The sequence below is a fragment of the Nothoprocta perdicaria genome, unplaced genomic scaffold (assembly GCF_003342845.1).
Source record: "Nothoprocta perdicaria isolate Ctin4 unplaced genomic scaffold, notPer1 scaffold_142, whole genome shotgun sequence".
NCBI classification, from domain to species: Eukaryota; Metazoa; Chordata; class Aves; order Tinamiformes; family Tinamidae; genus Nothoprocta; species Nothoprocta perdicaria.
Window position 1 is genome coordinate 475,102 of NW_020454561.1, and position 12,720 is coordinate 487,821.

The 12,720-nt window shown below is 39.5% G+C and overlaps 1 protein-coding gene across 1 annotated transcript in view; it reads right to left on the bottom strand.

Moving 5' to 3' along the window:
- Positions 1-5,855, bottom strand: part of DIAPH3 (diaphanous related formin 3) — a 185,000-nt gene extending 179,145 nt beyond the window's left edge. The window contains exons 1-2 of the mRNA XM_026034312.1: positions 5,742-5,855; positions 422-454 (exon numbers count right to left, since the gene is read on the bottom strand). Of these exons, the coding sequence (XP_025890097.1) occupies positions 422-454; positions 5,742-5,855 (147 nt within the window). The remainder of the gene's footprint in view (positions 1-421; positions 455-5,741) is intronic.
- Positions 5,856-12,720: the final 6,865 nt, after the last annotated feature.

Below are 12,720 nucleotides of genomic sequence, written 5' to 3' on the forward strand. Positions count from 1 at the left end.
GGCACACAATGTTAGCACAACACAGTGCATTTAATGCTGTTTGAAGCAACATTAACAAGTTTTACAAGCAACTGTTAGTTTGTTAAATGTGGTGTTTTCAGGTAACCATCCAGTGTTAGTAAGTGTAATACTGCACATGCAAACACAGATAATATCTTAAGCTTCCTGCATGCCACCTGGTACAATTACCTCCACCATACTCATTTAGCCAGGATTACAACATGCTTCAAAGCCATCCACAGTTATGCTGCTACCTGCTCTGAGTATATTACAGKTAATTGGTAAAGTCTCACTAAACTGTTAATTAACTAAGCTAACATCCCAATTAAGACAGTTTCTTGGAGCAACCAGGTTATTTATATCAAGATAGCAGTCAGGTTATTAGCTCAGCAAAGCCAAAGCAAAACTTAAATTGTCTTACCACATCATCTGTCAGTGTCTTGATATTTAAATGCTGTAAATCAAAGAAGAAACCGGTCACGTCACAATTACACAATTAAAAGGGTCAGTTCTAGTTGCAGTTACTTAGAAAGATCAACAGCATTAAATCATGGCATTTGAGGTAATAGTTGCCTTGGCAAACTGTACTATGTTGGCATATAGTTCCCAGCAAGTTATTTTGGAGAATGCTCTATACATTTAAAAATACAGGGATTCAGTCCTTACACAGAGTCATAGCACTCAAGCATAACCTGAAGCAAATTATAAAATATTTATATCTAAGTATATTAGAACATAAGAACAGCCTATAATTCAGCATTTAAAATTACATCTCTCCAGAGCAGTCACTTCCTTGGTGGCACCCRCACAGACAAGAGGTTTTAAGCTGTGACCAAACAGCATGTAACACTTCAGCATTTTGGCTGCCRAACTACAGTAGTCAGGACTTAACTACCCTCAAGATAGGCTGGGGGGCAAGCACAGCAAGCAGATATTAGTAGAGACCTCACACAAGCATTAATTAGTAATAACATCCCAAAAGCTGTAAATTGTTGCTCACTGCTGGGCGAAACAGCAGCTCCTGATGAGTCCTCTTTTCACTGCACACAGGCAAAGATGGCAAGTGCAGGGGCATCCAGATCCCCCGCAAAAACCAAGGGCAGCCCTGAAGAGTCAGAGTTGCAGGGATCCCGCTTAGAGTTTTACATGGAGAGGATGGGAACGGGCTTGGAATGGAAGATGGGGGGCATCTGAAGTCACAGAGCTGGCRAGATGGACTCTTGTTCTGGCCTTTTGCTCCCCTCACTTCACACACTTACAGCCCTGCCCAACACACAAACTCAGTGGCAGCCACAGTGACTGCCAGTGGCTCTACCCAAGCTACCCAGACCTGCCAACTCCAGTCAAGCCTTCACCACATCAACAATACCTCTGCGCAGAACTTTTAAGATGACCACATTCTAGTGGATAAGCACTTGTAGTAAGGTGATAATGATAATAAAACAAAGGACACTTCAATCTGTAGTCAGGARAGCGTCGGTCCCAGTCTTCCCACTGATGTTCCCCCCTGCAGCAACAGAGCTACTTTTGCCCCACACTCGCTGTGAAGCTGCTGTTTTTGCAGCCAATTCTTCTTGTTTTGCAGGTAGCAGCAAAGAGAGCACAAGCACTAACCTTGGCCAGCCACTCACATGGGAGCCCCCAGTTTAGGTGCAGCAAGTTCTCAGCCAAACGCCTCTATGCTGAAGTAATTAAAACAGCAGGAAGCAAACACTAACATCCAGTCTTAAAATGCAACTTTGCAGCAGTAACAAATACTTACTCCTTTTTCATGCTCTCAGCTGGAACACCTAAGCCTTAGGCAATGCACAGGCATCAGTATGAAGCTCACAGCGAGAGAACAAGTAACCCGCTTGGAATGAGAGCCTTGTGCATTACATCTTTTGAGGGGGAATCTGAAAGGAGCTGCCCATCCACATACATCCCACTAAACAGATGTAGGAGCCACAATATTAGTCCAGTGTCATTTAGGAACAGATACTGACTGTTCTGTGATTGTCTAACAGGAAACACCAGAAACACACAGGTTTAACAGGCTATGAGATACACCCAGCACATGGGGCTGCGTTCTCAGGCTCTCCGAGGCTCAACCAAATACTGAGAGAGCGTTTTAGTGCTGCTCAACACAGAGCAGGGGCAACTGGCACAAAACAGAGATGGGCCCACAACACACAACTTCTGTAGCAGCCAGCCCCAGAAAGCAAGGCAAGCACAGCATTACACCATAGCAGACCCTACCGTGCTAGAGACGAGGATGATCTTCGGATTTGAACAGTTTTGTAGCACACAAGTGGATAAACTCAGTCTTGCAGATTCAAATTCCACTTAAACTTTTGTCTTTGTGATTACTTTAGCCAATTCTGGGTAAAGACAACAGTGAAGCAAACTAACAAGAAATCCACTTAAATTGGATCACCAAGACTTCTTTGATGTTCTGTGTGATGACATGTATGTTCCTTTGCACATTAATAAAGTTGTATCTATGTGTAGAAAAAAAATCCAGGAAAACAGTAGCAGAAACCAGAAGAACGCCATCTTCCCAGATCTGTATCTGTGTTTTTTTCCTTCAATACCACAGATGAGTTTGGCCTGGAAAAGATGAACAATATCCTGGAACAGTACAGGGCGTAGTCTAAGACTCTGGGCACTCTTTCAAACCGTTACACTGCACATTTTGCCACCAACTAGGATAACTCCTTTCAGCATCTTATAAGCACTAAGAAACATTACTCATCTGAATTCCTGAATGAAAACAGTTTTGTGCCAAAATTCGGATGGTGCTTGGCAGGGATGGTCATTGTTAGTATGTCATGAAAGGAGAGAAAGTCAGATTTGCAGACATAAATGGAATTAGAGGCCAGACAAGCAGCTAACTGTAGGCCCCTGGCAGTATGACAGTAGCTCTAGGCATGTGAAGCAACAGAAACTCAGTCTGCAAAGCTAGAATTTGAATTTCAGCGTGTGTTCCATCCATCATACTGAAGTACTTAAATAATTCAAGTATACATAAACAATATTTTGGCATCTAAATCCTTCCCCCCCCCCGATAGTCTTCTTTGTTTCCTTGCAAAGGAAAGAAAACCTGCGTGGCTTCTTTGATTAAGAGTAGCTCCGACTCTATAAGAAGCTAGGAGAGGGGAAAAAAAAAGTTAGAGGGGTACTTTTAGAAGGGGTTTAGAGGGGTTTTAGAAATGCTGGCCCACTGAAAGCTGGATTCTGAAACTAAGTAAACCCACACTAAAGATATCCATACAATTACCCAATCCCCTCTGTATTTTTTTTTTAAATGGGGAAAGTGGGGGGATATGACCGGTCACATCCTGCCAGGGATCTATTGCTAAACAGATTCAGCCCTGACTTTTTTTCCCAAAGCCTGTTCTCTAGGTGAAACAAATACAAGGCTGAAGCAAGAACTGCAAGGAAATCTACAGTCTTCGATACAGAGATGTAAATTGGATGATTAGAGTGGATCCTACTACTATAAAAAGAAACTTCCTCACAATGTCAACTTGATAATTTTCTTACCTCGGGTCATAATTGCATTTCAGAAACAGTGATATAATCCAGCACTACTTCATACTTTTGTAATGCACAACTCCAGTGTTTATTTAACAGTCTTTTACAAGCTCACATATACACTTTGTAAACTAGTCYGAAACGCAGGAAGGAGAGAAGTTACTTTGACATAACATTTCCTGCCTAATGATATTCTCTAGGCACTGATGAGTTAAATCCCAAATGGATGCTTACAGGTAAGGTTATATAACAAAGCACTAGAGCACAGTGATTAAATTTAATATTATGACCCAGAATGTTAATTCAAGCCAACAAAGACAACAGCATGAGGACTCATACAATTTTACAAAGCTGCAGTAAAGTGTTTTAGGTAACATCTGTTCAACAATCATTTCTTTAAAAGACTAATTTATATTCAAGGTCTTACACTGCAGTGCAACTCCAACAATAATTCTGTCACTTCATACTTAAAGCCACAGATCCTCCTTACCTTTCTCCTCTATTAATGCTAGTCACACCAAATGCTTTTTCGCTTAACCACATCTTTCTTTGATTTACAATTATTGTGAGAGCAAGGGTTAGTTTTTCTATTTTTTAATAGGTTGGTGCAAACAAAGTCTCTAGATTTATACATATTCGTATGCATATATACATGCATATATAAAAAGAAAGAACTTAATCAAAAATACAATTTGGAAGTCACTGAAGACTAGTCTATGACACAGAAAGTACAAGAAACATTAGGTGAAGTTAGAAAAGTTAGTTAGTTAGTTAGTTGCCTTTTCTGAGGAGTAGCATCTGTAAGATTTAGTCCCAACAAAGCACATATAGAAGTCACCTAATCAAGTAATTTAGCACCCACCCTTATGATTTCCATCCCTTTCAAAGGGGAAAATTAGACACAACATTGAAAGGGGCAAGTAGCTGCTTTTTACTCCCCACCATAAATTTCAAAAGTCTGCTTGCCTATAGTTAAATATATACACAGAAAACAGGCATAATCTCTACCATTCTTTTATTTATTTCCCCTTTTCCCAAGCTCTAACCTTAAAGGTAAAATGTAAGAACTTTGATTAAGTTGAACTACTAGATTACCATATAATATTATGGCCTTTTACTCTTTTAAAGAAGAGTCCCTCTCTTCCAAATCTTAACCCTATTAAACAAAGCCAAACAGATGAGGCTTTAACTGCTTCCAAATTAATAATCGCTCCTTCAGAAGGGCTTTGTTTTAATAATTCTGTAAGAGAACTGAGAGAATGAAGGAATTAGGATTCACACCAGCTTCTAAAAAGCTTAGTTATTCACCAAGGCAGAACTTCAAGAAGTGCTTTGACCAGAATGACAAGCTTTAATTACTGATCACAAACTGTGGTTTCAGCCCAAGATGAAAGTGGTAACAGCAAGGGGGTTTTCCTATTGCCATTTTCTTTGGAAAAGATCAAATGTATTTAAACACGTAGAGTTTGGCAACATGTTGTCCTGAACTGAGGGAAAAAAACTGTTACCCCTGCTTATCAAGTTTTGGAAGAGAGATGATCACATACATTAAATGTCCAAGTAGATGGAACCAGACACCTGCTCAAGTAACCTGAGCAGCTACTACATGAAGGAGATTGCAGGAACCAGGAACATCAGGAGCAAATTGGGGCCTTCCTGAGTAGTTTGCCCACCGCACAGTTCGGTATCGCTATCAGTTGACATCAACACCCCGTGATGCACACAGGCCCTTTCGGACCACGCTCTCCCCTGGTGGATCCTGCAGGCCACAGGCAGTGCCAGGAGGCCTCAGAATCCAGAATCCWGCACACATGCCGCATCACAGCCGCTCTTCCCAAGTGCACGGCGCTGGGGAGGGGGGTTGCAGTCCATCTCACACCTACCTTGCCCTGTCAGCAACTGGCAGCACTTTGGAGCTTCTCACTCCCTACTTTGCTTTGGAAAAATGGCATGGTGGAGACCTCTGCCCTTCCCCTAAGGGCTGAGGCTTCTTTTTCACCAAAACATATATACATATATACATATATACATATATACATATATATGTGTATATATATGCATATATATACACATATATAAATGTAAAATATACTAAAATGCATATATATATATGTTTCCGATTATCCAAACACAACTTACACCACCAAACCCACCTTTTCCCCACCCCTTTAGAGCCGAGGGCCTAGAGGCGGGAGAGGCGCCGCGGGGGGGTGACCCGTACTCACAAATTTGGGTTTCCTGCCGTCCACCGCCTCCTCGCCGGCGCCCGCGGCCCCGGACGGGCCCTTGCGCCGCGGCCCGTGGTTGTGGCGCCCGCCGCGGCCCGGCGGCGCCTCCATGGCAGCTCCGATTAGAGCGGCTTAGCCGGGCCCGCCCGCGCAGGGGAGGACAGGACAGGCCAGGCCAGGCCAGGGGRGATAAAGCCGCCGCGCCGAGGGATTTAGCACCGCTAATCCCGGCGCGGCCGCCGCTCGCTCCCGGCTGCCCCTGAACGAGGAGCCGCCGCCTTCAGGGCCCAGGGCGGGAAGTGGGAGCAGGAAAGGGCCCGCGCGCTACCAACGGCCGCTACCCCACGCCCGGTAACGTGCCGCCGTTCCGAATCCTCCCGCCACTGCCCGTCCCGCCCCCGGGCCCCGCGCCARCCAATCCGAGGCTGCAGGCTGCCGGCGCCCTTTCTCCCCATTGGCTCCTTCTCCCGCCAATCTGCAGTGAATCAGCTGTTCACGGAGGCACTCCTGCAAGGAGTGACTGCTCTAAAGCGACGTCGCCTCCCCGGACTACATGTCCCAGAGGGCAGTGCGGCGCTGGCCCCGCGGAGCGCGGCCGCCGTTGCATGCCGGGAGTTGTAGTCCCGAGCTGCCGGGCGGGAAGCTGCGGCCCCGTGCTGGTCCGAGAAGGGCAACACTGTTTTTACTAAAAATTCCACCTTTAAACATGGTTCCAGTGTTTGTGTGACCTCTTTAACTTATTATTATTTCAGGAACTGTCCCCTTAGGCCACTTTGCTAGTCCAAGAGTGAAGATAGACATAAGAAAGATAAAACCTGCTTAAATTCCTGTCAAAACGGCATTTTTTGCCATTGATTTCTGGTGGATGAAGTCTTTATTGAGGGCTAATAGCAATATTAGCAGGTCAGAAGAAGATAGGTAGGTACGCTTATGTTCTGAATTTATTTACTTCAATTAGCTGTTTTCAGTAACAGAAAGAACAGCAAAAATTTACATTTTACAAGGAAATGCCCAAAGAGTGTATACTTTAGAAATCATTGAATTCTCAGCAATGTGATTGATATCAAGCATTTATCTTCAATTAACAGTAGATGTAATGATAATGAAAATTGAAGACATCTTTAGAGGGAAATTTATTGCCAATTCTCAATGTTTCACATCTGAAAACAACTTCATAAAATAGCACAAGTTTTCCATTTTCCTACTGTCATTCAATAAAAAGGTGCCTAGATTTCCTTGTTATTTTTATCTTTTTGTTTATCTTGAATGCAGCAAAAATAATACTGATCAAAAAAAATGCAATTACTTTTTTTTTTTTACCTAATTCAGGTGGTTTCCATTACACTTTGGTGCCACGGAGAGATTACAAATCTCAGTCTTTCAGCGTGACTTATACAGGCATTTTCCTTCAAAATGTAATGGCTACAATTATGTGGACAAGTACCAGAGAATTCAGCCCCTAATTCGACCTTAGTGGTACCAATGGCCCCAATTGGGAGGTAAGGGTTTATTTAGAAAGGAAGATGCTAGAATTATTTTTATGGATCCAAGCATTTGTTCTTTGGCACGTTTTCTATAGATTCTTTTTATTGTAAATTTATATTGGAATCCTTCATGGAGAGTGTAATTAACATAACACTGTTTAACGTCATGGTTAATGATTTCCTGGAACATTTGATTAGAAAATTAATCAGCCTATGTATGTGTATGATAAAGCTGTTTAAATGGACCTCCTAATTGCACTGTTGTAAAATGCAATGGCTTGTGCCAATACATCAAAGCACTGCACTGCAATAACTGAGAAACACTAAACAGAATAATTTATTTTAAAAATTTATTAAGCCAAAAATAATTGTTAGTGCTTTTGGTCAGTTTATTTTTTACTATCCTTCTTGTACTTGTCAGGTGTTCCACAGAAGAAATATATTCTTTCCTACAGCTACCCAACCACTTAGTTGGTCAAGATTAATAATGGACAAGGACAAAGAGTGTGAAATATTGGTATTTATAATAATTTTGGAGAGATTACCATAGCATGTGTATTGTCTGGATGTGCATATAGCCTTACAGCTTTTTTTTTTTTTTTTTTCTGGAACGAGTGTTTCTCAGTTATAAAAATGGCAAAGCAAATGCATGAAGATAAACATGGGGATTTTTGCAAAATTGGGCTCTTGGTCTGGATTTAASTAGACTCTCCCAACTCTACTTCCAGTCTCCTATATATACATATCTGTGTATATATGTATATATTTGCTGACTCAGGTCTAATGAATGGACTAAATGAATACCCTCAGGATGTTCATTGTCCCTAGAAGGTAGCTTTTCAAACAAATTCTTGAGCGTAGCACGTGGAGTCTGGCTTTTGACAGTTTAGGCAGCACTCCATATTTCACTCAGAGATGACTAGTTCTCCACTATTGGAGGAAGATAAAGCAGTTAATTAACTGTTCTTTAATTAGATTCATCCTCCTAAGCTGTCACATAAAAGTTATGAAAGATTTTGTGAGCAATCTTGTTGTTTTTATAGAGCGAGCATGCAAACTTAATGCTCTTTATTGCTAACGTGACTTAATATGCTGACAAGCAGAGGCTTCCAGAGCCACAGCTCCTCTGGCTTAGCAGAAGAAACTTGAATAAGAGAGATGTCTTTTCAGAAAAATGGCTGCTCATTTCCCTAAGGAAAAACATCAATCTRGTTCTTCTATCCCAAATCCAGCAAAATTGCATAGATATTTGTGATTCGTATCCATTTAATATTTATCTGACATCAATCTTTACATATATCACCCTCTGTRCTATATTTCCAAACTCATAAAGTTAATAAAAAAAAAAAAGTTGGAAAAAAATATAGCTTGTTTTCATGTCTTACAGGCCAACTGAGCATTATTTTTTTTTCCTACTAGRTGTGTATTATCTAACACATAACACAAATAACTTCTGTAATTATTCCATTAAAAGAGTCCACATGCTCTTTATTCAAATAAAATAAACCATTCTTTACTTGCACAGAAGATGCAAACTCTTGTGTCTACTACAGAAAATAACAAAAAATTACCTAGGTGTTTCAAAATTCTATCAACTTCTGCTTGCACCAGCTACTGTGCAACTAGTAGCACACTAGTAGCAACTAGTGCTAGAATTACTGGCATCGTCCAACCTCATAGACTTTGGTATTTCAGTACTGAATATATAAAGACCTATGTCCTCTATAACCACAACTTTTCCTTAGGTCACTGAGAAAGCATCATTGTTTGATAAAAGATCGGTCCTCGTCTTCAGGTGCAGGTTGTGCTTTAAAACTGCTGCTACATTAGTGCTGCCTCCATTCTGGCATATCTTTTCAACTCTGTAAGGAACACTCAGCATTTAAATAGTCTGCCAGTAATAATTTTTAGTGAATTCAATGTCTCTGTCATGCCCCAAAACCATTACCACTGATTTTATTGTCATGCACATATTAATTGTAAAGCTAGAATGATATTTTACTGAAATAAATATGATGTCATGACAGGTTCATTTAAGTGTTACCTAAATTCTTTCTGTTATCTAAGTAACCCTACAGGTTGCAATTTCATATTGCAAAGGCAGTCATTAATAATTTAAATGAACTACAAAACAATATCCTTCAACACAACCTGTGGAGAAGATGTTACTTAATTTTCACAGCGTGGGAAGGTTGAGAGACCTATTATTCCATTATTAAGATGATTGTGCATAAAAACTGAAATTGTTTCTGTGTTAAATTCATTAAGGAACTTGGAAGTTAACAAGTTTATCATATTAATAATTGAACAAATTAAGTTATGAGAAAGTTCATACTGTGCTCAAAGAATAAAATTATATTGAAAAAATTCACTGTAGTCTGTATTCCTACAAAACAAAGTGCTAGAACTGTGGTTTGGACACACTTGACAGATTTTGTCAGTGCTAGAAGGCCACAATTATCCGTCACAAAATGTAAGGAGCTGCCTAGTAAGGCACTAGACTGGAGTTTTTAGACTGGAGCATCTGTCCTATAAGCGCTGAGTGTGTTCAGCCTAAACATAATATATACATATATATATATATATATATAAAACTGATAATCAGATTTATTTCAATTCATTTCTACTACCAATAGAAATATATTTGTAAACAGAGAAGTACTGACAACTTTGATTCTTTATTGTTAGGCATCCTGGGCAGTCACCTCTCTGCTATGGTAAGTATCATTGTTAAGTTCCAAGGCAGCATCTGTCTTAAACCTGTTCTAAAAGAAAAAAAACAACAAGTTTTTAGAGAAACTCAAAAGCATCAAGGCTATTATTCAGTTATTCATGACAGACATCTAGAAAAGATGTAATTAGATGACAACATGAAATGAAGCTTTCACTGAGATTGCCTTTAAAATACTTTCTTTAAAAAAATAGTTTTTATTATTACATGAGAGTTGTCACTGGAGAAAACAACAGAGCCAGTGTTTGCTGCAGATTCTGCTGGTATGGCTGTCTTTACTCCAGAACGTAAAGAYGAGGAAGGCATCCCTGAAGACAGCATTTGTCATCATCCTGCTCTTGTTTTTATACAAAAAATTCAAKAAGTCATAGCTTTTTGAAATGTGAGACAAAATTTTACATACAATAGGTAACTGAAAATGAAAGTCCACACCTATATCCCCCAATTTAATCACTCCCTTTTCTAMCTAGAGTTCAAATGAAGGACTATCRGAAACAGTTGTTGTCTGGATAGCACTGTTCTCCTTTTTAAAGTTTTCAAAGTCAACCTATTAAAAATGAGAATATGAGAAGCGGAAAATTGAGTTTGCTTCGTTAATTTATTATAGGTTACATGTTGTTAATAACTTGTCGCAAAATACTTCAGGATAGCCTCTCTTTTGGTTGGGGTAAATTTACTGTACTTTTTCAAGATACTGCCTAGATAGAAAAAAAATAGTAAAGTATTCCATTATACAGTACATCAAAAGGCACTTTATGAGGACACTGGAGGTGTGATTTGTGGCACTATTTAGGATACACTTCCATACTATATTATTATAAAGTTCAGATTTGTAATTTAATTATAGACCAAATTATCTGCACTTCTAGCTCCAGTAGAAGTGACTAGTCCAAGTCTGACAACCAATATAAATTATAAATTGTAAGTGGACTGAGTGTCATGGGCTGCAGTAAAACCTGTTACATACTTCTATGCTTTGTGGGGGATTATCAGAGGTACCTGAGGAATTAAATTGATGGCTCAAACCCTATCTTTTCTACCCTTCTACTATTACATGTTTCTAGTTAAGCTATTGCAAATAGTCAGGTCTTTCTGAAAGAAAACAAATATGTTTCCTCAGGGGGAAATGTGATGATGCTCTTTTGTGGATTTAAGGGTCCATAGTGGTGAGTGAGCACAAAGTTTTTTCAGGTCACTTACTATAAACCTTTGAAGGCTTATGTCAGAATGCTGTGAAGTAATGACCTTCCATTATTTCTTGATAAGTCACTGAATTTCTCAGGGGTTTCCTTTTGCTAATATACACTATTTTTTTTTTATGATTCACTTTTCAAATTTCTTTCTAAGGGTCCATCCTTCATTATTAATGTTACATATTACTTTCTACTAGGACATAATAATGTCTYCTTTCAAAAATCCCTTATCATATAATTCATATCATTTTAATATATGTGATTTATGTATGCTTATATCTACGTATGTATGTATACGTCCATATGTATGCACGTATATATAATGCTTGCAAGTTAAGTATAATTTTGAGCCATAAGGCTCCAAATTGATTCAATTTTTATATAGCTTTTATTCTCTCTGACTGATGTTCTTTTATTTCTCTCTGATTGATGTGCTTTTTGTAATCTACATTTTAAGTTCCACATTGTAGTTTTGCCTCTTGCAAGAATAATGCATTTAACTTTTTCACAGTCACTGCCACTCAGTTGTTCAGCTACATTTAGCATTGTGCATGTTCATTAAGAGGAAATGCTTCTTCTTATGGAAAAATAAAACCATCTTTGGAAATCACTGCAATATGTGCTATATAAAATACACACTGTAGGTGTGGGAAGTTGCTTTATTGCTTTAGTCCCATTTCCACATTATTTTTGACTGTTTCCCTTAACAGACTGAGTTTTAATTGCCCTCTAACACATGTTGTCCTACACTCGGCCGGAGTAATATGGGCTGTTCTGCCCACATTGTGCAGAAGCTTCCTCCCTTACCATAGGAATATGAAGGATGCACTAGCTTGTAGGGTGCACTTTGGATCCCAAGTACTCCTCCAGCTACCAAATCTCTTCTAACAAGTTTCATTTCTGACAGGTGTGAATCAGAACAATCTTGTTTTCTTTTTCCTTTGCCTAGGTAATAATAAACTAAAGYTGGTGGTTAGCAAAAATTAATGCTTTATTTTTGAAGTCAGTGTCACACGATAGTATTACTAACATATAGTATTACTGATGTGTAACTTAAGCCTGGCCTACAAAATATCCCCACAGAAATTAGGAAGGTGGTGGTGAACAGCGATACAGAAAGCATCCTGTGATACTTCCAAGAAGTAACTTTTGTCAGTAATTTGATTTAGCAGCAGGAGATTGATTGATTGATTGTTGTTGCAACACCTTGCAGAAAAAAACAAAAAAAAAAAGATTGCTGAAATCAAAATGTACTTGCAAAGAAAAGTTAAAAATAGATGAATAGATAACTTGAAAATACAGGGAGGGCAAAATCTCRGTCTCTGTATGTATGAGTGCACTCTGTATGAATGCATTGAGGAGCAGTGGCTTCCCRAAAGACAGGAAGCTAGAGCTGCGGACATTCTCCAGGCTAAGGGGACAACGGAGTCCCAAGCAGGGCCTGTCCTGCTGCCCATGAGCACATYAAGCCTAGCAGCTGGTTTAGACTGMAAGTCCAGATTATCAGTCAAGTTGATGGTGATAAGCCTAAAGTCAAGTCATCAAGTCAGTACACTGGTCTGAGGTCA